The 24,892-nt window shown below is 44.9% G+C and overlaps 1 protein-coding gene across 1 annotated transcript in view; it reads left to right on the top strand.

Annotated features, from left to right (window-relative positions):
* Positions 1 to 24,382, top strand: part of Actn2 (actinin alpha 2) — a 66,790-nt gene extending 42,408 nt beyond the window's left edge. The window contains exons 9-21 of the mRNA XM_040755600.1: positions 211 to 303; positions 2,856 to 3,086; positions 3,861 to 4,008; positions 5,982 to 6,132; positions 11,353 to 11,461; positions 13,244 to 13,384; positions 14,775 to 14,957; positions 15,920 to 16,054; positions 16,957 to 17,136; positions 18,537 to 18,683; positions 20,984 to 21,049; positions 22,394 to 22,552; positions 24,155 to 24,382. Of these exons, the coding sequence (XP_040611534.1) occupies positions 211 to 303; positions 2,856 to 3,086; positions 3,861 to 4,008; positions 5,982 to 6,132; positions 11,353 to 11,461; positions 13,244 to 13,384; positions 14,775 to 14,957; positions 15,920 to 16,054; positions 16,957 to 17,136; positions 18,537 to 18,683; positions 20,984 to 21,049; positions 22,394 to 22,552; positions 24,155 to 24,313 (1,902 nt within the window). The 3' untranslated portion in view covers positions 24,314 to 24,382. The remainder of the gene's footprint in view (positions 1 to 210; positions 304 to 2,855; positions 3,087 to 3,860; positions 4,009 to 5,981; positions 6,133 to 11,352; positions 11,462 to 13,243; positions 13,385 to 14,774; positions 14,958 to 15,919; positions 16,055 to 16,956; positions 17,137 to 18,536; positions 18,684 to 20,983; positions 21,050 to 22,393; positions 22,553 to 24,154) is intronic.
* Positions 24,383 to 24,892: the final 510 nt, after the last annotated feature.

Genomic DNA, 24,892 nt, shown 5'->3' with positions numbered 1-24,892 from the left:
ATATTCAGCCTGCCGTGTAAGTCTGTGTGAAAACTAAAAAAGGTGTGAACCGATTCATCCCCTGTATCTTACCCCACCCTGACCCAGACTGCACCATTTTCAACACATCATCTCCTTCAGCCTGCCTTGCCCGACCGTGTCTTGCTTTATGTGTGTTTGCACGCATACCCTTGTCGACCAGCCATCCTGCTTACCTATTGTGTTTTGCAGGCCGAGACAGCAGCTAACAGGATATGTAAGGTTCTTGCTGTGAATCAAGAGAATGAGAGGCTGATGGAAGAATATGAGAGGCTAGCGAGTGAGGTAAAGGAAATGGGTGGCCCCAGCTCTGTCCACCTGCAGCCAGGGGTGAGGCAGAGATTGTCCATGTTGATTTTTGTACTTTTCATCCCAGAGAGAGTGAAAGCAGAAAACACACCTGGTCTCAGAGGTTGCTTATCCTGTAGCAACATGTCTGGTGCCAATTCGCCCCGAATCCCCATAGTCTTTGCAAAGATTGCAAAGCTTAACCTTAGTCTGCATGTTCTGAAGTGATAGGAAGGGGATTCTAGTCTTAGTTCTGCCCCTGCAAGGTCAGACCTTCAAGGCAGCATCATGCACCTTGTTTCTTCCCCGGGCTTGTGGGTTACTGGCATCATGTAGGGTGCTCTTTGTGTCAAGAGCCCTGTTCGGCACTGTGATCCCATGTGAAAGGAATTTGCATAACCTTTTGGGAGGAGGAGGTGTAATGTATCTGTGTGCACACAGGCCCAGAGTGGGATCTGGACTCACCTTCTAAAACCTTGGAGCCTCAGGGATGCTTTTCTGTAACTCTTCATCCAGATTCTTGATTTGAGCAATACTTGCTTTTACAGTTCATTTTTCTGTCTTTATTGTAGCACAGAGGGTACCAAGGCATCTTTGTTGCTGCCCCTGTGTTACAAAGCCAGGGTTGTGTACTCAAGACTAGATAATTTAGACTATATTTTTAAAATAGTTTTAAAGGTTAAAAAAGAAAATGAAAATAAACACAAGACTAAATAATTTTTGCCTTAACTTGATTTACCTGATACTTGGTTTGTGCTGTGAAAATTATCAGCGTAAGTGAGGTGAATCTTCCCAAATAGGTACTTGATGATTCAAAGTAAACTAAATGTATACCTTCATGTTGCTGATATGAAGAAATTTTAGTTGTTTGATTCCCACCACTTTTTTCTTTTGTAATTGTTATTATTGCTGTGAAAAAAAAATCAAATTTGTTGGCAGTAAGGCCAGTCTTAAACTTCAAGAGTGAAATATGTTCAGCACAGAAAGATGGCTAATTGTCAGGAATTTTTTTAGTTGTCATGAACTTAGTTTCCCTTTAATTGCTGTGATTAACAAACAAACAAAAAAAAACAACCTTATAAAAGTAACTTAAAACCGGGTGATGGTGGCGCACGCCTTTAATCCCAGCCCTCCGGAGGCAGAGGCAGGCTGATCTCTGTGAGTTCGAGGCCGGCCTGGTCAGACAGCCTCCAAAACAATACAGAGAAACCCTGTCTCGTAAAACCAAAAAAAAAAAAAAAAAAAAGTAACTTAAGGGAGAAATGATTTATTCTGACTCAAAGTTCCAAGGGAACTGGAAATAGTCCCCTTGGAAGAGGAGGCAATGGCAAAGAATCCTGAGGCAAGTTGGCCACATTGCATTTACATCAAGAAACAGAGAAAAGAACAGGAAGGAGGGAGGGACTATGAAAACCATAGGGCCTGTTTCCAGTGACTCATTTCTTCCAATGAGTTGCTTCCTCCTAAAACCTTCCCAGACAGCGCCACCTGCTGGGGAGAAAGTGTTCAGACACATGAGGGACATTCACATTCAATCTGCTGCAGTTCTTTTATTCTTCCAAGATGCTGAGTATGGTGGCTTCATCATTGTAAATAGTTTTTATTTCTGTATGCTGACAAGGGATCAGTGCACATATGAGTAAATTAAATAAATAAATAAATAAATTGAATGGAAGGGGGTTGGGGAGATGATTCAGAAGTTAAGAACCTGGCTGCTCTTCTGAAGGACCTGGGTTTGAATGCAGTTTGAACTGTCTGTAATTCCAGTTCCAGGGGGGACCCGAACCCTCTTCTGTCCTTTGAAGGCACTTCATGCATGTGATACACAGATACACATGCAGGCAAACACATAAAATAGAAATAAGTAAAAATTTCAAAACAAATTAAAAATAAAAGAGTAAATAAGTGACTAGGTGTCTAGCAGGTCATCTCTGAGACCTGACTGGTGACTGAGGAGAAGGGCAGATAGTAGTTTTAGGGAATTTTCTACCCTTTTCACTCATTGCTTGTGGATTTTCATAAAAGTGAGATGATAAATCCTACTCTGGCCCAGTGTCAGTCTTGGTATGATAGCACACTCTCTAGTGAGTGAACTCATGAGAGCTGAGCTTGTTTTTTTTTTTTTCAGTGAAACCTTTGACATTCAACCCAGTTCTTTGCTGAGTGTATCAACTCCATTCTTTGCTTTATTTTGTTTTCCCTTTTAGAATTCGAAGGCTCCATCCAGCATTTGTCTGCTAATGTCTGGTTGCTATGTTTCTTGTAAATGTCACATTTTTGTCAAACATGACTCTGCGTGCTGACCTCAAGTTCAAGTTAAGCTGCGTGTGGTCTCATTGGGGTGGTCACTGTGGCCCTGGGCAGACACTGCTATTCATTCCACCATGCGCAGAGCCATCTTCCCCTCTTGAAATCAGTGCAGTTGTAATTAACCATGCTCAGTCATTTGGGAACCGTAGGGGAACTGGTTCCAGCTATTGGGCCCCTTTATTTTCCATCTGGGAACAGTTTGCTAGTGTTTTCAGCCCCACTTTTGTCTTTGGCAATAGCTCTTAGAATGGATTCGTCGCACAATCCCCTGGCTAGAGAACAGGACACCTGAGAAGACCATGCAGGCCATGCAGAAGAAGCTGGAGGACTTCCGGGACTACCGTCGTAAGCACAAGCCCCCCAAGGTGCAGGAGAAGTGCCAGCTGGAGATCAACTTCAACACACTGCAAACCAAGCTTCGGATCAGCAATCGGCCTGCTTTCATGCCCTCTGAGGGCAAGATGGTGTCGGTGAGTGGCTGCAGTCCAGCATGCATTGCCCTTGGTCTACTGAGGAAGCCTTTACTTCCTGAGTGTGACTGTTAGTGAATGCAATGATAAATGACCCTGTGACCACTCAATTTTTGTGGGTTGGGAGATTAATGGGGCTGGACCCCAACCCTTCGTATGAGACAAGCATACCTCCACTCAGCTACCTCCCCAGCCCTCTTCAATTTATTCTTTTGAGAAATGGTCTTACTAAGCTGCCAAGCTGATCTTGAACTCATTAGGTTGCCCAGGCTGAACTCAAACTTGCATGTCTCCTGCCTTGACCTCCTTAGTGGCTGGGTTATCAGTGTGTGCCACCAAACCTGGCTTTCATTACTGATACTCTGCTCCCACCCATGATGGTGTCATGAGATGGCATCCTACAAGCTTTCAGCAAAGGCTCTACCTCTTCCCCTCTTCCCAGACTTGTGACCTTGCCCCTGCCTAGGTTTCTCTGTAATTTACATCATCTAGCTCTTCCCTGTGCACTCCCCTTCCTGCTGTGACCACCTACCCTCTCCACCCTGTGGGACTCGGTCCACATCTGGAGAAGTGTCTGTGTGGCTGCTAAGTACAGCTGTGCTAATTTAAAAGGCCACTGTGGTGATTTAGACTCTTGGACCAAACCAGTGGGATAATCAGCTGTGCAGAAGAGGCAAGGGAAGATGAAGCCAGAGGACACCACTGTCAGTGTAGGAGGGAGCCCTAGAAGCCCAAGTGTGATGCTTGTGACCTCGAATGTTTTCCATTCCTCAGGACATCGCTGGTGCCTGGCAGAGGTTGGAACAGGCTGAGAAGGGCTATGAGGAGTGGCTGTTGAATGAGATTCGGAGACTGGAACGCTTGGAGCACCTGGCTGAGAAGTTCAGACAGAAGGCCTCCACGCACGAGACATGGGCTTATGGTAAGGGCATGAGAAGCCAGTTCAGATTTTACAGCATCTTAGTGATGGGCCAGTGAGATGATTCAGTGGATAGAGGCTTGCTGACAAGCCTGACACCCTGAGTTAGAACCAGTCCCTGCAAATTGTCCTCCATCCTCAATATACACATTGTTGTGGCATGTATATGCACCCCCCAACACACATACACACATGCACACACACACACACCATACATATAAATAAGTAAATATAAAAAAATCTGAGTTTTGCTGGACTTGGTGGTGTGTATTCCTATAATTCCAGCACTTAGAGGCTGAGTTAGGATCCTCAAGAGTTCCAGCTCAGCCTGGACCACACATTGAGTTCAAAGCTAGACAGGGCTCTAGAATAAGGTCTTGTGTCAAAACAACAACCAGCGGATTGGAGAGATGGTTTAGCAGTTACAGCTGTGCTCCTTCCATGCGGCACCCACATCAGGGAGCCCACAACCCTTGTAACGCCAGCTGTAGAGGATCTGGTGACCTTTCCTGCACTTACAGCACACACCTGCACAGAAACACATAATTAAGAAGAAAAATGAGCTGGGAGTTGGTGGTACATGCCTTTAGCCCCAGCACTGTGGAGGCAGAGGCAGGTAGATCTCTGAATCTGAGGTCAGTCTGAGCTACAGAGTGAGTTCCAGGACAACCAAGGCTTCACACAGAGAAACCCTGTCTTGAAAAACCTACATAAATAAATAAATTTAAAAGCAAACAACAAAAATGGATATACTACAACTGTTTCCCTTGTAAGGCTTCCATGAAGGTCAGTGAATTCATATGATAAATATTTCAGTCAGTGTCTAACACTTCCTAACTGTAATGGTGTCATTGTTTGACTTGTGGATATTTGCTTTCCAGTTCCAGCTTTACAGAATTAAGTTGTTTTAAGCCACTAGCCAGAGAGTAAATGTAGATCTGGATACCCAGTCATAGCAGTATTTATATTTAAGAAATACTTCTAGAGAGGACTGCAAATGTGCCTCAGTTGGTGGGATGCTGGCTTAGCACACACCAGCAAAGCCCTGGGCTTGATCTCCAGTAACACATACATTGGGCATGGTGGTACATCCTTAAAATCCCAGCACCAAGGATGTAGAGGCAAAAAGGTCAGAAATTTGAGGTCATCCTTGGCTAACTACTGAGATCAAAGCCAACCTGCACTGGACACCTCTTGTCCAAACAAAGAAATAATAATAAAGAAAATCTGACAGAGGAATTAGTGGAGGTTCCAAGAAGGAAATTTCTAATGTTTAGAATCAGAACAGGCAAAATGGTTACATCTCACCCCAGAATATAACTTCCAAATACAAAACCTGGGGCAAGAAAACCCCCCTGGCAGGCAATTTTTAGAGACACTGTGTCTCCCATTCTCAACTTGAATTCACAGTGCTCTGTCTCAGCCCCCTGGGTGCTAGATTACAGCTGTGTACCACCATGCCCAGCTAACGCAAGGGTTCTTTTCAGCTATCCCATGTGGCTCATGGGTGGGAATAATTTCTAACTGAACTGTGTGTCATGGTGGGAAATAAGACAATTGTGACTTAGAATGATGTGGAATATACCTTGTAAAATGTATGCTTCTCCCACCACCACCTTTTTTTGCTGGGCACCTCCCCTAGAGGGGCTGACTGTTGCTTGCAGACTGATCTCTATTCTTCCTTGAAGTCTCAGCATCCTCTGAGCACATTCTGTTGTGGGGAAGCTACTGTGTGTCTTTGGGTTTTCATGCTTAAATTAATTGATTAATTTATTTCGGCAATGCTGGGACTTAAACTCATGGTCTTTGCAAATCCTAAGCAAGCCCCACTGCCATCGAGCTACAGTCTTCTGTCTCTTTTATTTTGAGACAAAGTCTTACAGAATTGCCCAGGCTGGTCTTGAACTTGCAATCCTGCTGCCTCAGCCTCCAGAGTAGTTGATATAACAACCCTGGCCTTGTTGATCCCTTTGCAGGCAAAGAACAGATATTGCTGCAGAAGGATTATGAGTCAGCGTCCCTAACAGAAGTGCGGGCCCTCCTTCGGAAGCATGAGGCCTTCGAGAGTGACCTGGCTGCACACCAGGACCGTGTGGAACAGATCGCTGCCATTGCACAGGAGCTCAAGTATGTGCTGGTATCCTGGGTGAAGGCCATAGCGGGCTATGGGCACAGTGCAAGGTCTCCAGGGAGCAGGCACTCTTCCCCACTGAATTCAAAGGGTCAGGCTGGAGGCCCCAGAGATGATGATTTTGGTGTCTAGAAATGTAAAAGCAGTTCCAGGCTGGCTATGACATGCCAGGGTCCTTGGGTCCTCCCATCCCTCACACCTGACCCCATATCAACTATTCAGCTTTCAAGAAAATGAGATGTCAGTGTGGAGGCCATGGCCACTGGGTCAGGAGGCAGGACCCAAGGCTCATGCAGTGAGAAAGGCCAAAGAGAAGTCACTACCTCAGCTGTGAAGAAGCAGGCTGCCTCACTTTTCTGAGATTTGTTCTGTGGGGACAGATGTCATGGTGCTGCAACTAATCATTGCATAGATGTTTTCTGTCTCTTCTTTATGCCTGTGATTCCTGGAATGTATACAGGGCATGTGGAGGGCAGAAGAGGGTGTCCAATCCCTGCAACTGGAGTTCCAGATGGTTGTGAGACTCTGGGTTCTGGGTAATGAACCCAGGTCCTCTGCAAAAGTAACCAAAGCTGAACCATCTCTCTGGCTCCATGTCTACAGAATTTTATTGCCTTTTATTTAACAATAAAAGCAAAGTAATTAAAATGTACTTCAGTACATAGCTCCCTGGTTCCTCACTTTTGAGGAGTGTGAACCCCTTAATTAACAGGTAGGTCTTTATAACACGCCACATCTCAGGTTGGCCCATAAAAATCCTTCATCTTTTTCAGATGACATTATAGCTGTACCTTCCATCATGGTTTTATGCTTCTTGAATGTTGGCTCTTTGCTAATTAACAGCCACTCAACAATGAAATGAGGGCTTGAAAAGGGCTCAAATTATTTAGTGTGCTGTAATGGCTCCCGTGAGTAATTGGAATAGTCCTAAGTGTTGCCCATAAACTTTAAGCAATAACCTTGTATTATTATGACTGTTATTGCTGCCATCTTTGGTGCTGTTTGCTCCACACAGCTGAGGTAAAACCAGGCATGAGGTTTAGGTTGTGCTCATCTAACTGTTAATAACATGCTTTTCCTTCTTGCCCATCCTAAAAATCAGTCAGAGATTTTATGCAGTTCTCAAAAGTACATAAAAATAGTCACTGTGAGCCCTAACTCCCCAAATGCAGGCGTACAAGAGTTGTATAAGATTCAGGGAAAATAGGGAAACCCTAGAAATAATCTCAGAGGGGCAGCATTGGTGTTTCCATTGTGGTTTAGCAGAAAGCTGTTGTGGTATTCACTCTTTCTGAGACAGGGTCTCCTTATGATCTCTCTATGTAGTCCTGGTCATTCTGAACACTCTGTAGAACCAGGCTGGCCTCAAACTCACAGAGATCCCCCTGCCTCTACCTCATGAGTGCTGAGATACTTTTTCTTAATAATAATTCTTAAAAATAGCACGTGTGTGTGTGTGTGTGTGTGTGTGTGTGTGTGTGTGTGTGTGTGTGTGTGTGTGTGTGAATCAGAGGGGAACTTTCAGGAGGGCTGGTTCTTGCTGCTCACCTTACTGAGGTGGGAGTCTTCTTGTGTGTGAATCAGAGGGGAACTTTCAGGAGGGCTGGTTCTTGCTGCTCACCTTGCTGAGGTGGGAGTCTTCTTGCTTCTGCTGCTGTGTTGTGTACTCCAGGCTTCTAGTTTTCTCCTGTCTTGCCCTCCCATCATGCTATATGAGTTCTGGAATTACAGGCATGTGCCATTTAGCTTTTTATCTGGGTTCCGGGGATTCAACTTGGTTTGTCAGACTTACTTGGGGAGCCATCTCCCCAGACTCCTTAGTTACTGTCTCATTTATGTTGCCAAAATGCCTGATAGAAACAATTTGAAGGGGGAAAAGCTTATTTTTCCTCACAGTTTCATAAGGATTTCAGTCTATCAAGACAGAGAAGACCAGGACACAGGGAGAGCCAATGTCTTAGGATTTCTATTGCTGTGTTGAAACATTAGGACCAAAAGCAACTTAGGTGGGGCTGGAGAGATGGCTCAGAGGTTAAGAGTACTGACTTGTCTTCCAGAAGTCCTGAGTTCAATTCCCAGCAGCCACAAAGTAGCTCTCAACCATCTATAATGGGATCTGGTGCCCTCTTCTGGCATGCAGGCATACATGCAGATAGAACACTGTATTACAATAAATAAATACATTTTTAAAAATAGCAACTTGGGAAGGAAATGATTTTCTTCAGTTTGCATGTCCTGATCACATGTCCTGAAATCATAGGCCATCATGAAGCAAAGTCAGGTCAGGGAAGGAACCTGGAGACAGGAACTGATGCAGAGACCGTGGGGGAGTGCTGCTTACTGTCCTGCTCCTCCTGACCTGCTCAATTTGTTTTCTTTCTTTCTTTTAAAATGTTTCTTTTTATTAGCTTTATCTTTCATTTTATGTTTGAGTGTTTTGTCTGTGTGTATGAATGTGTACTACTTGCATGCTTGGTGACCATGAAGATTAGAAGAGGGTATTGAATCCCTGGAAACTGGAGTTAGGAATGGTTGTAGGGGCTGGAGAGATGGCTCAGTGGTTAAGAGCACTGACCGCTCTTCCAGAGGTCCTGAGTTCAATTCCCAGCAACCACATGGTGGCTTACAACCATCTGTGATGAGATCTGGTGTCCTCTTCTGGTGTGCACGCATAAATGGAGGCAGGATGTTGCACACATAATAAATAAATATTAAAAAAATTAAAGGAATGGTTGTAAAACCATCATATAGACTCTGGGATTTGGACCCAGGTACTTTGTAAGAGCAACAAGTGCTCTTAACCACTGAGCCATCTCTCCAGCTCCTCAATTTGTGTTTTTTTTTTTAATGTACCCCAGAAGGACCAGTCACGATGGGCCTGGCCCTTCCACATCAATTATTGATCAAGAAAATGCTCTACAAACTTGCCCACAGGCTAGTCTGATGGAGCCTTTTTTTCAGTTAGGTTGTCCCCACCCCCACCACCTCTCAGATTACTCTAGGTTTCGTCAAGTTGACATGAAACTAGCCAGCACATCTAGAGTAGAGCCAGAGATGAGTATGACCTTCTACGGCCCAGCCTTGGTGACTCACTCATGCCACCATACTCCATCTTCCTTAAATTCATGCAACTAGCCAGGGACTAAGCATTCAAAACATGAAAACATAAGGGACATTTCAGATTGAAATATTCAGAAACTTCTGGGAAAGGCTTATCTCTTTTTTATTGTTTTTTATTTATATATTTATTTAAGTTAGAAACAAGCTTGTTTCACATGTCAATCCCAGCTCCCTCTCCCTCCCCTCCTCCCCCCCTAACTTATCTCTTTAATGTCTACTCTTTAATGATCTACTGCCTTTCTGTTTTAAAGCAGTGTTGTAGAGCTGCTTGGGACATTTACTAGATTCATCTTTTGGTTTATAACCAAAGTAGATGCAAGAATCTTAGTCAACCTTGGTCACACAAAAGTGTGTGGTTGCTCTTAAGAACTGGACAAGCTTTAATGAGGTAACAGAGAGCTTCTGTTCCTACTAGAATGTTCTGGGAAAACATTCAGATAACAATTATATGCATTTCCTCCGTTTAGCAACACAAACAGTAAAGTCAATAAACATAACTGAGATAGAAGTGAAAGTGCTTGCCGACAGTCCTGATGACCTGAGTTCAATTCCCCAGGACCTACATGGCACAAGGAGAGAGCTGTCACTTGCAAGCTGGCCTCTGACCTCCATGCATTTGCTGTGTCATGTGTGTATCTACACATACACATTTATTTATAAATGAATAAATATGCAATTAAGTTTTTTTAGTATAGTGAACAAATACAGCCTTAACTCCATGTTGAATAAGCAGAGAGACAAACTGGGGCCTCAGGGGAGTGGTTTACAGGGGAGCCACTCCCTTCTCAGACTGTTTTTAAAGAAGCCTCCTGCAGATACCTCTGATCTCCACAGTTCTTGCTCTCTTCTTAGCCTAGTAGGATGGTGGGTTTTATGCAGGACTCAGAAGTTTACCCCTGAGATGAGGTTAACTTTCACAAAATTTTTGTTTTGTTTTGTTTTGTTTCTACCACATTGGGGGCATCCAACAGTCCAAAGAGAGTCATTGCCCATAAATGGACAGTTTTAGAAGTCTCTCTGTGCTCGGTGATGTCACCACACCCTCCCCAACTGGTCACTCAGTAGGCAGCAAGCTGCGTGCCCTTCTAGAGGCGCCAAGGACACAGAACCCTGCAAGCAGACACCTCCTTCCCTGTGACTCATTTTAAAGTTCCAGTCACCGTGGCTGCAGCTGGCTTTCTGGACTGACTGGGTCAGAGAGTTGGCTTTCCTTAGAGTTTCCATTTAAGAGTCATGCTCTCTGGAGGCCTCAGAGAGGACACAGGAAAAGAAAGCTAGCCAGAGGCATTAAGAAGACAGTGCTGTCTGTTTGAAAAACCGTTGACTAGCATGATTTTTGGTAATTCTTACAATTTATTCCAAGTGGTAATGCTTCTAACAGGGACAGTTCACAAAACCCCCAAACTCTCTACCAGTTTCCTATTACATTTGTATTTTGCATATGTGTATGTGGGGGTGGTGGTCAGGGGCCCCTCGGGGTGATGTGGGGAGGTCAGTCTCAGATGTTTTCACAGGATTTCTTAACAGGCAAAGAAAGGGCTTGCATGATTCAGCTATGCAGCTTCCCAGTGAACCCCAGGGATGTCCTTGTCTTTGTCAAGTAGTAATTAGAGTAGCACATTTGTGGAGGACAGGGGACAACATAGGCATTAAAGTCAGGTTGTCAAACTTGGTGGCAGGTGCTAAAGGCACTTGCCAGTTTTCTATTAGGTCTTTTTTAAAAAGTGTGGGGGGGGGGTAAGACAATGGGAGATGGCAGTCAGTGAAGTGCTTGCTATGTAAGCTGAGGACCTGAGTTTGATCACGCAGAATCCATGTTCAAAAACCTGGCACAGTGGCTGGGGAGATGACTCAGTGGCTGAGTACTTGCAGAGGACACAAGTTCAGTGCCCAGAACTCATGTCAGGCAACTCACAACTGCCTATAACCCCAGCTCCAAGGGATCCATCACCCTCTTCTGGCCTCCATAGGTGTACATACACACACACACACACACACACACACACACACACACACACACACACACCTTCTCTGTTTATTTTCAGCTCTTATCCATTTTCCTCACATGATTAATTTTTATTTCTTGCTTTTCATAGTGAACTGGACTATCATGATGCTGTGAATGTCAATGATCGGTGCCAGAAAATTTGTGACCAGTGGGACAGATTGGGGACGCTCACCCAGAAGAGGAGAGAGGCCTTAGAGGTGAAAAGTTTGAAGCTCTGTTGACTTGTAAACTCCTACTAGAGGCTCCGTAATGAAATTCATGGTATTAATTGTGTTTCTCCATGGACTCCTGTGGAGGCAACCAAACTTACCCAGTAAATGGAGTCCTAAGAAGAATGTGAAGAATGGGAGTCCGAGGACCAAGGGAGACCGGTAGCTTTGTGCTGGGATGTATCAAGTCAACAGCAAAACATACTTTTCAATTTTAAAATGTTTGGGGGGAGAATTATGGTCGAAACCTTGTTTGTGAAGTAGCAATCACTCCAAACTTCCCAAAGTTCTTTTGAAAGTTTTTTTTTCTTTTGAACAGGGTTTCTCTGTGGCTTTGGAGGCTGTCCTGGAACTAACTAGCTCTGTAGACCAGACTGGTCTCAAACTCACAGAGATCCACCTGCCTTTGCCTCCTGAGTGCTGGGATTAAACGGGTGCACCACCAACGCCCAGCTTGAAAGTTTTTAAAGACTTATATATAATTTTTAATTTCTGTGCATGAGCATTTTGCCTACGTACATGCCTGTGTACACTTGTGTTCCTAGCACCTTTGGAGACCATAAGAAGACATCATATCTCCTGGACTAGGAGTTAGAGGTGGCTGTGAGCCATCATGTGGGTGCTGGAAATTAAACTCGGGTCCTCTGGAATAGTAGTATTAGCTCTTAAGCACTGCACCATCTCACCAGCTCAACCAAACTTCTGCTGTGCCAACAACCTACTCAGGATATCAGGCCCATTTTGAGATGCGTACCGGGAAAATGGCAACAGATAGGGAAGGAAAAGATGCTGGAAAATAATCCAGGGGATGTAGCTCAGTTAGTAAAGTGCTTGCTTTGTACACATAAGGGCCTGGGTTCACCTCCCAGCATCCCATAAAACTGTGTCCTGATCATCAGTGACTAATCAAAACTCCAGCCGGGCGGTGGTGGCGCACGCCTTTAATCCCAGCACTCAGGAGGCGGAGGCAGGCGGATCTCTGTGAGTTCGAGGCCGGGCTGGACCGACAGCCTCCAAAACAATACAGAGAAACCCTGTCTCATAAAAACAAAAAAAAAAAAAAACAAAAAAAAAACTCCAGGGGTAGATGTAGAAGGATCAGAAGTCCAAGGTTACTCTTAGCTGTATAGAAAGTTCAAGGCAAAGCTGGGTATAGTGGCACATGCCTTTAATTCCAGCACTCAGGAGGCAGAGTTCAAATCCAGCCTGGTTCCAGGACAGCCAGAGCTACAAAATGAGACCATGTCTCAAACAAACAAACAAACAAACACAAAAAGGAAGGAAGGAAGGAAGGAGGGAGGGAGGGAGGGAGGGAGGGAGGGAAGGAGGGAGGGAGGGAGGGAGAAATTTAAGCAAGCCTGGGATACATGAGACTTTCGATCAATCAATAAATAAATCATTGCTTTAGCTGACAGAAGCTGTATATCTAGAATTTCCAAGGGGGAGTGCTTCAGATACTTTAAATGTGAAGCTGCTCTGGATGGTACTAAATTCTTCTTTAACTCACTAGGCCCCCAGGAAATAAACCTAGTGGTGGAGCACTTTCCCAGCATAGCCAAGACCACGGGTTCTGTCCCCAGCACCAAAACTAAACAGAGAAAGCCTCTCAGAGACCAGCAGGGCTTACCATACTATCATTCCAGCAGCAGCTGGGATAAGCAGCAGGACATACTTTATTGATCTAGATACATATTTACATATGTTTGTATACTCAGGACTCTAAGAAGTGTATTTAATCCACAATAACACTTGCTTTTGTTTAATCTTTAGAGAACTGAGAAATTGCTAGAAACAATTGACCAGTTGCACTTGGAGTTTGCCAAGAGAGCTGCACCCTTCAACAACTGGATGGAGGGCGCCATGGAGGATCTGCAGGACATGTTTATTGTCCACAGCATTGAGGAGATCCAGGTGAGGGGACTCGAACTCAGCACTCTTTCAATTAGTGTGGATTTGTTGTATAAAGTGATGTGTTTTGTCCCAGGTATTTCCTGTATCCAGGTCTTTATTCTGCATTTCCCTCTCCTATCCCCACTTCTGCTAGTCTCCTTCCTTTGCTCAAATAGTCCCTCTTCTGTTTTCATGTCACATGTATGTATGTATGTATGCATGTATGTGCCTTAATATGTATATAACACCTAGGTTCTGGGCTGCTGAGATGACTCAGTTGGCAAAGGCACTTGCCTCCAGGCCTGACAGTCTGAATACAATCAGCAGAGTTTGCATGGAGGAAGGAAAGAGCTGACTCCCACAAGTGTCCTCTGACTTCCACACACTCTACATCATGCGTGAACCCACATTCACACTCAAACACATGTAAAATAAATCTGTAAAAAGGGAAAATGCAAGTTAAACAATAGTGGTGTACCTTTAATCCTAGCACTCAAGAGGCAGAGGCAGGCAGATCTCTGAGTTCAAAGTCAGCCTGGTCTACAGAGCAAGTTCCAGGACAGCCAGGGCTGCACAGAGAAACCCTATCTCAAAAAACAAAATAAAATAAACAGAACAAAAAAGGAGAATAATAAGGTAACAGATTGAGAAAGACACTTGATGTTGACCTCTGGTGCGCATGTGCACACAAACATACATGTAACCACGTATGAGCACACCCACATATGCACAAATACAAAAGAACCTCCAAAGCAGCTTCCTGCCAACCTAAATCAAGTGTCCTTTATATTTCTTCAAAACATTCAATTAAGTCTATAAGACTTGTTGGCTTTCATGTTAGGAAGAACAGCTACTGTTGAATACCCAGGACCCAGCTTATTCATAATCCATTTATGGCGAATTTGAGATATAATAGTATATAAAGAAAACGTACATTTGTAATTCTCCTTCCAATATGATATGTCATGAGGGCTGGCTTTATTCAGTAAAGTGTTGCCTTGTGGGTACAAATTCATGAGTTCCATCCTTAGAATCTAGGTTTTTAATATAGCAAATTGGACATGATATCGTATGCTTAGAATCCCAGTGTTGGGGAAGTGGAGACAGGCTGGGACTAGCTGGTCAGCCAGACTAGTCTAATCAGAGAGCCGCCAGGCCAGTAAGAGTCCCTATCTAGAAAAGCAAGATGACCTCTACATACATGTACACACATCTGAACACACATACAAAGTTCACATAAAAGTCTCGGTGTGGTGGTTCAAGCCTGTAATCCCAGAAGCTGGGAGTCGAGATCCAGGAGTTCAGGGTCATACATGACTGCATAGCAAATCAAAGCCATTCTGGCTACATGAGACCTTGCCTAAAAACAAATAAATACACAGTTGACACTCTGCACTGTTCCCTGCCATAGAGTCTGATCACAGCACATGAGCAGTTCAAGGCTACACTGCCAGAGGCTGATGGCGAGCGACAATCCATCCTGGCCATCCAGAATGAGGTGGAGAAGGTGATCCAGAGCTATAGCATCCGGATTAGCTCCAGCAACCCCTACAGCACTGTCACCATGGACGAGCTGCGCAACAAGTGGGACAAGGTAGGCAGCTGCCCGTGCGGGCGAGGGTGGGGCCAGGTGTGGCTTGAGGGAGGGATTAGCCGGACAGCTGGCCGTAGATGGCATGTGTGATGTGAGAAAGGGTTGGGGAAAGAAGGAAGACCTAACTCAGCATCACCCTCAGACCTCCTTCCCTCCCTCCCTCCTTCCCTCCCTCCCTCCCAGGTTTTATAGATGTGTTAAGCTGTCCTGTTGTTTAGCAACTTCTGTGATTTATAGGGGAAGAAATAAATTATTTTCCTTAAAGAAAATATTATAAATTTTGGCAAGGTAAATGTTGGTTGTGATATTAATACTGTCAGGGAAACATTTTAAAACCCTGGCCTGAGATGGCTCAGTGGGTAAAGGCATTTTCTGTGCAAGCCTGGGGACCCAATCCCCAGAACCCACTTAAAGGTAGAAGGAGAAAACCCACTCTATAATGTTGTTCTCTGACTTGCACATGTGACACTCACTTGCACATGCACACACGCTGTTGTGGCAGTCACCATCACTGGTTCCACTGAATCCTGTGTGCATCTGACATCCACATTCATAGATAAAGGACATGCTAATTTTCAGTCAGGGAAAGTGAAAATAAAAACGCCAGTCTTCCCCACATTTAAGTTCATGATTCTGAACTATGGTCCCAGCCCCCATGGGCTTGGTACTGCAGGAAGAGAACACCGAATGGAGGAATGGGCCTTGTGCTTGGACAGACTCTTAAATACCCTTGACTAAACTGTTCTTTCAGTAGTCCCTTGTGTGACAAGGTAACTGACAGAATTAGTCCCTTGAGCAGGAACTCCTTTCCCCTCTGTTCCCTAAGACTCTTCCCTCTTCCTAATTGCCCCGTCCTCCCTCTGCAAACCCTAGTGTTCTAATATCTGATAATGATCTCATCCTGTGGTCATTCCATGAGACCAGAGTTGGCCTCTCACCCTGCTGTCCTTGGGCTCTGACAGGTGAAGCAGCTGGTGCCCGTCCGGGATCAGTCTCTGCAGGAGGAGCTGGCTCGCCAACATGCTAATGAGCGCCTGAGGCGCCAGTTTGCTGCCCAAGCCAATGCCATTGGGCCCTGGATCCAGAACAAGATGGAGGTAGGTGGCTTCCTTCCTGGGACCTTCCGGAGCCTGGAATTGGTACTGAGCTTCAGAACAGCACATCCCTACCTTGTTTTCTGTTTGTCCTATGTTGTCTGTGACCTTTCCCTCTCTATGCTAAGGCCTGTTGGAGAGGGTAGAGTGTAGGGAGAGGCATATTGAAAGAGGGAGCCATTCCTGCTGCCATCTCTCATCAGTGACAGAGCCCTTTTTCAGGTTTAGTCTCACCAGGAGCTAGATTTTTAAGCCATCCATTCCTAAAGAGGGCAGGTGAAGACTCACACATACTCTGTGCTTCTAGAACATTCAAGGAACAATGGCGTTGGAAAGGCTCTGATGATCTGGCTTCATTTTATAACTTCTCAACAATAGCTAGGAGACATTTTTCTGTCTCCCCTTTGGGATAAAATGTTAAGTTTTAGAGGTAGAAACACCTAAAACTATAAGAAATTCTCCCCAGTGCTCTGATATCTGTCTGACAGCTCTGCTAGTGCCCCTGTCACCAGAGCAGAGTAGCTGTGCTCAGGACATGTCTCTACCCTTCCAGTGCCAACAAGACTTTGCTTACTCCTGCTTTGGATTGTGGCGGTTGCCTTTCTTTCCCCATTCTCTAGACAGACATGAACTCCACCTTAGTTCATCCTGTGATCTTGTCACCAATCTGTCTGCGAGCTTCCAGTGCCTTAGGCTGCCTGTTGTGGATATGGTCACTGGCACAAAGCCAGAGGCCCACTCCCTGTCTGTCTCCATGCTCGCTGTCTGCCTCCAAGTGCCCCCATTCTTTCCCCCACCCCCTACCCCTGCCACCATGAGTGCCCCCTTGATTTCTGCTACTTGTCTCCTACTTGCCCCTGGGAGACTGCCCCACTCACCAAGTCCTCCTCATACCCCAAACGTAGGAGATCGCCCGAAGCTCCATCCAGATCACAGGGGCCCTGGAGGACCAGATGAACCAGCTGAAGCAGTATGAGCACAACATCATCAACTACAAGAACAACATCGACAAGCTGGAGGGTGATCACCAGCTCATCCAGGAGGCCCTGGTCTTTGACAACAAGCATACCAACTACACCATGGAGGTACGAAGGGCAGACAGGCAGGCTGCACTTTGACACCCACCTTGACACCTTCTCAGCTTGTTTCCTCATGCACATCTCCCTCTCTGTTTCTGGTAAATTCTGTACGTGTGAACCCTAGAGATATTTAAGTATGCCTACTTAGTGTGTATGGGAAAGCACTGTGAACTGTTACAAGCACCAAACAATAGTTAATTGTCAACATTATTATTTTTGTTTCTTTCTTTTTTAATTTTATTTTATTTAAATACATTTACTTAAATACCAACCAGTTTCCCCTCCCTCTTCACCTAACCCCCCCCACTGATTCCCACCTATCCCCTCCCCTTCCACTCCTCCTCTGTCTCCATTCAGAAAGGGACAGACACACCTTTAATCCCAGCACTTGGGAGGCAAAGGCAGGCAGATCTCTGAGTTCTAGGCCATCCTGGTTTACAGCAAAAGTTCCAGAACAGCCATAGCTGTTATGCAAAGAAACCCTGTCTTTAAAAAAAAAGTCAACATTATTATTATTGCCACAGTGAAGTCATTACACTTCTTTATTGAGGTTATCAGAATGTAAATTGTCCTCATTTCTTCCCATTATTTTTGGTTAGATTTTGTTGTGGTTGCTATTGTTTTGAGACATGGTCTCCTATACCCCAAATGCTCCTGAGTCTGACCATTTAACTGAGAATTACCTTGAACTTCTGATCCTGCTGCCTTCACATGCCACGATTACAAGCATGTACCACAATGCCCATTGTTATTTAAAAATTAGCATATAAAATCAAAACTGTCCCCATTTCGGCCAGTCTGGTCCAGTTTGATCTCCCTGGAGCCATTGGGTACCGAGCACCCATCCACCTATTTGATAAGTGGGAAGATGTCTTTAGTGACAGATAGACCACATGTTGAATATTTAATCTACAAAGTGTGGGCTGGAGATACAGTTTACTTGTAGAACACTTGCAAGGTTCTAGCTTTAACCCCTACTTCCAAATATTGTAATATAAATAAATATGTATTAATGTGCAAAGGACCACTTTGTAGATTGTCATTTGTAGAACTCTGATTTCACATCTAAACATTTCCCATACTACAGAATCTTGCAAAAATTGAAACAGTGGAAATATTTTTTTTAGATATAGGAAAGTCAGGCTGGTGATGGCTCAGCAGGTAAAGGCACTTGCCACAAAGCCTGACAATCTGAGTTAAGTCCCAGGAACCCATGTAAAGGTAGAAGGAGGGAGTTGACTTCAAATTTCCCCATGATCTCTGCACATACACCCTCGCCCACACTGATAATAACTAATAATAAAGTAAGTATATTAAACCTATACTAAGCAGTGCTTACTTCCTGCTTATTTGAGTCCCCTCCTTTTGTGACAACCTAGCTGATTGTTGCTTCTTCTCCTTGGCAGCATATCCGCGTTGGATGGGAGTTGCTGCTGACAACCATCGCTAGAACCATCAACGAGGTGGAGACCCAGATCCTGACAAGAGATGCGAAGGGCATCACCCAGGAGCAGATGAATGAGTTCAGAGCCTCCTTCAACCACTTCGACAGGGTATGCTCTCTCTCTAGTTGTCTGAAAGGCAGTTAATTACATCTGGAATAACATGCATACTGTCACTTTGAGACCTTTAAGTCTCATGTATCCCAGGCTGGCTTTGAGCACTCTGTGAGGATGAGGGTAACTTTGAACTCCTGGTCCTCCTGCATCCACTTCCCAAGTACTGAGATGATGGCAGGAGTGTGCCATTGTGCCTGGCTAGTTGCTTCAAGTCTTGCTGCTCCAAAAGGTAAACAATGAAACTGAGTGATACCAAGGGAACCAGCTATCAAACAAGCAGTGCTAAGTCCTGATGCCATGCCAGCTGACATTGCATCGAGGCTTTTGCTTTGTTTCCTGGGGTTGGGGATTTAGTTCAGTGGTAGAGTTCTTACATAGCAAGCACAGGCCCTGGGTTCAGTTCTCAGCTTGGGAGAAAGAAAAAAAAAGATAAAACAAACAAATGAACCAAAACAACAATGTAGCTTGCTTTGTTTCCCACAAACTGAGGCACTATAGTTAATATCAAAGCTTAGCTATCCTTAGTGAAAGCTTCTCTTTGGACTGGAGACATGGCTTGGTGGTGAAGAGGTCTCCTGTTCTTGCAGAGGACCTGGATTCAGTTCCTAGAGCCCACACAGTGGCTCACAAATACCTGTAACTCAGGCTTCTGACCTTTGAGGGCCCATGCATACATGTGGTACACACATGTACACTCAGGTACACAAACATAGACATTAAGTAACTAAATAGATATAATTTCTTCAGTGTAGAAAAGGTTTATTTACATTAAACATTGGAATGGTAGAAACAAAGTTTCCTGGGGTGTGTTGGGTAAGAGATCAGATGTTTAGATTACTTCATGTTCTCACTAGACAGCAAATGGGACACGCCTTCTTGAATCTCAGAATGAGGGAACAGAGGCAGGAAGATCTCTGTGAGTCCCAGGCCAGCCTAGTAAGTTCTAGCATAGCCATGGCTGCATAGTGAGACCCTGTCTCAAGAAATAAAAAAAGAGAGAGAAAACAGTAAAATGGGATGGTGGAGCCATGGAGGGTGTGGATGGAAAGCTTCCCCAGTGAACATCTGAGTTGCTGAATGTCCTGGAGCACAGGGGTGGTGTGACCAGAGCTATGTTCCTGGAGGTTCATCAAGATGCCAGATGGGAAAGTGAGAGAGAGAGAGAGACAGAGAGAGAGAGAGAGAGAGAGAGAGAGAGAGAGAGAGAGAGAGAGAGAGAGTAGGTGTTAGATTGAAGGTCTGAAGTAGAGCATAAGTCTGCAGAGCTCAATGGCAAGATCTGAATGGAAGGCTGTGTGAGAGGGAAAAGTGATAAGTGACATAGTCACTCCAGACTCTGAGGGCAAGAAAGGAGTGCTCCTGTGCCATTGCAGGCAAGCCCACCCTCCTACCCCAGCAGTGGGAGGCCAGTTTAGGAGCAAAGCCAGCGAGTCTGTGCATAATGATCTTCTCCAGCAAGTGACCATCTGAGAGGAAGAGAGAAGGGTTCCCACCTCCAGAGCTAATGCTCTAAAGCAAGTGCAGGAGCCAGCGCAGGGCACCAAGGGAAGTGGACAGAGGAGCTGGGCTGCAGAGTGGTTGATTGGGGAGGGTAGACCCACAGGCCTGAGAGCTGACACAGACTCCATTCACAGAAGACAGAGCTTCTACCAGTAACTTTCCAAACTGGCCATTTCCTGAGTCAGAAATCAACTGAATTACCAATAAAATCGTATTGGTGAGACATGTATGAAGGAACAAGGATTTTGCATACCTGCTTCTTTAGAACTGAGACCATTGTACTGTTGGGTTTGGGGGGAGAAGGTGAGCTTACCACACAGATCACTACATCTGGCCCTGGATTCCATTCCCAGCACTGCATCTGGACACTGGGTCCCAAAACTTGTTGAGCCCTAAGTTTTCAGTGTCAGCTCTAGAAATGTTTGCAGTATGTGCTGCTATCTATAGGTGGCAGTGGTGAGCTCCTGACTGACTCCTTTTGCTGCCTGTATTGCGGGTTTTCTTTTTTAAATGGTCTTTCTAGCACCTATCCCCCTTTCCTTTTATTCTGCAGTGCTGAGGATCAAACCTGGGGCCTCATGCGTGTTAGGCAAGCGCTTTTCCACTGAGTTACAGCTTAGTCTCCTCTTCCCTGCTAAAGAGCTATTTTATAGTGTTCTTGTACTGGTGGCTTTGTCCTCCAGAAAGTCAGGGGTGGCCTCTGCTCCTTCCCTACCACTTTGCTCGCTGGGCGCTGGGTCAAACAGAGCCGCTCATCTTGTCCTTAACTGCCTCTCTTCTTTACATTTGCACAGAGGAAGAACGGCCTGATGGATCATGAGGATTTCAGAGCCTGCCTCATTTCCATGGGCTATGACTTGGTAAGATACAAGCTGAAATTCTATCCATGTCTGATACCATTATCGAGCCTATATTGTGGGAAATAAATGAATTGGTTCATTTTCATATTACAGGGAAATGTTTTTTGAAGATCTACACCTGTCACTATATAAAAAATAATGCTACAGAGTTAAGATTCATGTTTATTCAGTAACCAGCAAGGTTTCCTTATGGTGAAAGCATCAAGGATGCTTTCCTGGTGATTTTTAAAAGTTTTATTAATATAATTCCATACTTCACTGAAACCACTTAAAGTGTACAATGGCATCCAGTGCCCTAAGTTTTAAAGTGTGTTTTCCTTCAATATTTATAAGACAGAAGAGAGGTTCTTCAGGCCTGGGCATGATGGTGTATGTCTTTAATCCACCTCTTGGGAGCCAAAGGCAGGCAGATCTCTTTGAGTTCCAGACCAACTTGCTGTACATTGAGAGTTACAGGGTAGTTAGAGCTTAACAGTGAAGTCTCTGGGGAGTGGGGAGAGGGAGGGAGAGAGAGATATTATAGTAATGCATCAGCTAAGAAGAACATACTTGCTGTGAGCTGTGATAACCATAGTATACTCAATTACTCTTTTGGGAGTTACATATTTATCTACATCTATTTTGAAACTATCTTGTTAGATAGCCTAGGGTGGCCTTGAACTTGCTGAGCTCCTCCTACCTCTGCCTCTAACCTGGGGGTTAGATCCCCAGCACTGCAAAAATAAATGAAATATATAAATTTGTAAAAGAAGCAGAAAACCAAGTGGGTGACATATGCCTCTAGTACCAGCACTTGGGGTATCTTGTGTAGCCCAGGTGACGATAGCTTGGAACTTACTGTGTACTCCAGGCTGGCCTCAGGCTTACCATCCTTCTGCCTCAACCTCCTGAATTCAAGAACTACAGGTATGCACCCTGATTATATGTAGGCACTATTTTTTTTTCTTTTGGCAATGCTGGGAACACACCAGTCAAAGCTCTGACACTGAGCTGTACTTCCATCTCTAATGAGTATTTTAAACACAACCTGCTTTGATTCTTCTGGCAATTTAAACTAAGGAACAAGTGCCACCTTACTTAGTAATTCCACTTTCCAACTCTGGCTGAATTACTCTCCCTAGTTATATAATGTAACTCAGAAGGGCAACATGGGCTACAGAATGGATGGACTTCTGATGTGCAGGGGCTTCTGGCTCAATGCTACAGCAGCTTTTAAAACTGATAGAAATGAATCTACATCAGCCACCAGGGAAGCCCTTTCCAGAGAGGAAAGAGAATCATGTGGGGAATCCTTTAAGCTTCCAAACCTGAGGCACTCACTGTCTTTGTACCATCTTGCCTTAGGGAGAAGCTGAATTTGCCCGAATTATGACCCTGGTTGACCCCAACGGACAAGGCACTGTCACCTTCCAGTCCTTCATTGACTTCATGACTAGAGAGACAGCAGATACCGACACCGCAGAGCAGGTCATCGCCTCCTTCCGAATCCTGGCTTCTGATAAGGTCCGATTAGATAGATTTTCCTTTGTTTTCAAACTTGTTAAATTATCTTTGGGTATCTGGGGGCAGTTAGTACACACAGATGTGGGCCTGGCATGTGTGGAGGTCAGAGGACAACCCCAGATGTCAGCCTTGCCCTCTCCTGTTTGAGATGTGGTCTCTCCTGCTCACTGCTTCATATGCAAGGCTAGCTTGCTGCAAGTTCTCAGGGATCCTACTGTCTCCACCCCCATGTCACCATAGGAATGCTGTGATTATAAATGCGTAGTTTTCCAAAAGTGATCTGTGAGTGTGGTCAGTTCTCCTTCCACCTGTACATGAATTCTAAGGACAAGCAGCCTTCTTCCGCCTTTGCCCTCGGAGCCAGTTCGCCAGCTGTACATTTCTAATAGGAACTAAGCAGGGGTTTATAGTAAGACAGGGTGAGGGATTCTCAAAGGAGAGTTTCTATGTGTGTATGCTTTAAAAGCTCTGTCCTCGGATGTCAATCTTACTTTTTCCTTTTTTTTTTTTTAACTGAGACTCTGAAAATGATGATTTATTGTACACAAGTTATACTTGGCCACAGTGAGAACAGAACTAGTCTAGAAGTCCATAGGTCCAGGGCAGAGGGCCACTGGGACTCTTTCGTTTGTAATGAAGTCAGTCATGTCTCTCAGATGGTCTCTGTGAGAAGATGGTGATGTTCCGGGTCCATTGGGACTTACACGACAGTAGCACACTGTCCAACAGCTAGTACCAGAGTCCCTCTCGGTCTTCGAGAAGATGGTGATGTTCCGGGTCCATTGGGACTTACACGACAGTAGCACACTGTCCAACAGCTAGTGCTAGAGTCCCTCCCGGTCTTCAGCACCCCTTACTTCTGCACCGTCAGCCTTTGGGGTGCACAAGCCGGCTCATCTGTCTTCTCGTGAGCCTGGGCATTCACCTCTTCCTCCACTTCAAGGAAGTAGCACTAAGGTTGAGAGTAATCTTACTTTTTCTTTAAGAGAAGTGTGGCTTGTTTGTTTTTTTCTAGAAGCAACATATTCCCATATTTTTACCAGAGCATGAGAGGGTCTCTATTTTCTAAAAACATCAGTTGTGTGAATCAAATCACTCCCTCCTGTGTTCTCTTCAGAGTATGATATATGTGTGAGGTGGGAAATTTAGATCAGAAACTTTATCACTCACATTTGGCTCAGTTTGAGAAATATTGGCAATAATTCTCCACTTGTTTTTAAGAAGCACACTGAATTTCCTGCTGGCCATCTTGTAGACACACCCTATATAAAACAGCTTTTGTTCATTAATTGATACAGTGGATAGTAGACACCCTATGTGTAAGTCTTGCCATATTGCCGGGCGTTGGTGGCGCACGCCTTTAATCCCAGCACTCGGGAGGCAGAGGCAGGTGGATCTCTGTGAGTTCGAGGCCAGCCTGGTCTACAAAGTGAGTTCCAGAACAGCCTCCAAAGCCACAGAGAAACCCTGTCTCGAAAAACCAAAAAAAAAAAAAACAAAACAAAAAAAGTCTTGCCATATTAAAAAATGTGTAAATATTAAGATGTCTTATATTCTGGTGTTCTCTGCATTTAATTTACACCCCTTGTGTGTTTTTTCCAGCCTTATATCTTGGCCGAGGAGCTTCGCCGAGAGCTGCCCCCAGATCAGGCCCAGTACTGCATCAAGAGAATGCCCCCGTACGCAGGCCCAGGTAGTGTTCCTGGTGCCCTGGATTACACTGCCTTCTCCTCCGCCCTCTATGGCGAAAGCGACCTGTGATGCTGTTTCTGTAATCCCTGACCCTATGAGAGCGCAATAAAGGCTGAAGTATAGGTTGTTTCCTGGAAACCTTGACAAATTTTATTAAGAGGTGTGGTTAAAAAAAAAAGCCTGCTTTTAGCTGAGCAGTGGTGGTGCATGCCTTTAATCCCAGTACTCAGGAGGCAGAGGCAGGTGGATCTCTGTGAGTTCGAGGCCAGCCTGGTCTTTAAAGAGAGTTACAGGACAGCCTCCAAAACAATACAGAGAAACCCCGTCTCGAAACTCCCCCCCCCCAAAAAAAGAAGTGTGGTGAGCTGGATGTGGAGGCACACGCCTTTACTCCCTGCATTTGGGAGGCAGAGGCAGGTAGATCTCTGTGAGTTCAAGGACAGGCCTTGTCTACCTACCGAGTTCCAGGCCAGCTAGGGATACACAGTGAGACCCTGTGTCAAAAACAAATAACAACAAAGGAGAGATTGGAGTGAGGGAGGGGCTAAAAGGAAAGGTCAATCTCTAAAGTACTTTCTATGTAAGCATAAAAACCGAAGTCTGATCCTCAGAATCTACATTAAAAATATAAAAAAAGATGCCTAGCAG

The sequence above is a fragment of the Mesocricetus auratus genome, unplaced genomic scaffold (genome assembly GCF_017639785.1).
Source record: "Mesocricetus auratus isolate SY011 unplaced genomic scaffold, BCM_Maur_2.0 Super-Scaffold_100013, whole genome shotgun sequence".
Lineage (NCBI taxonomy): Eukaryota > Metazoa > Chordata > Mammalia > Rodentia > Cricetidae > Mesocricetus > Mesocricetus auratus.
This window is presented reverse-complemented; position numbering and strand designations above follow the sequence as displayed.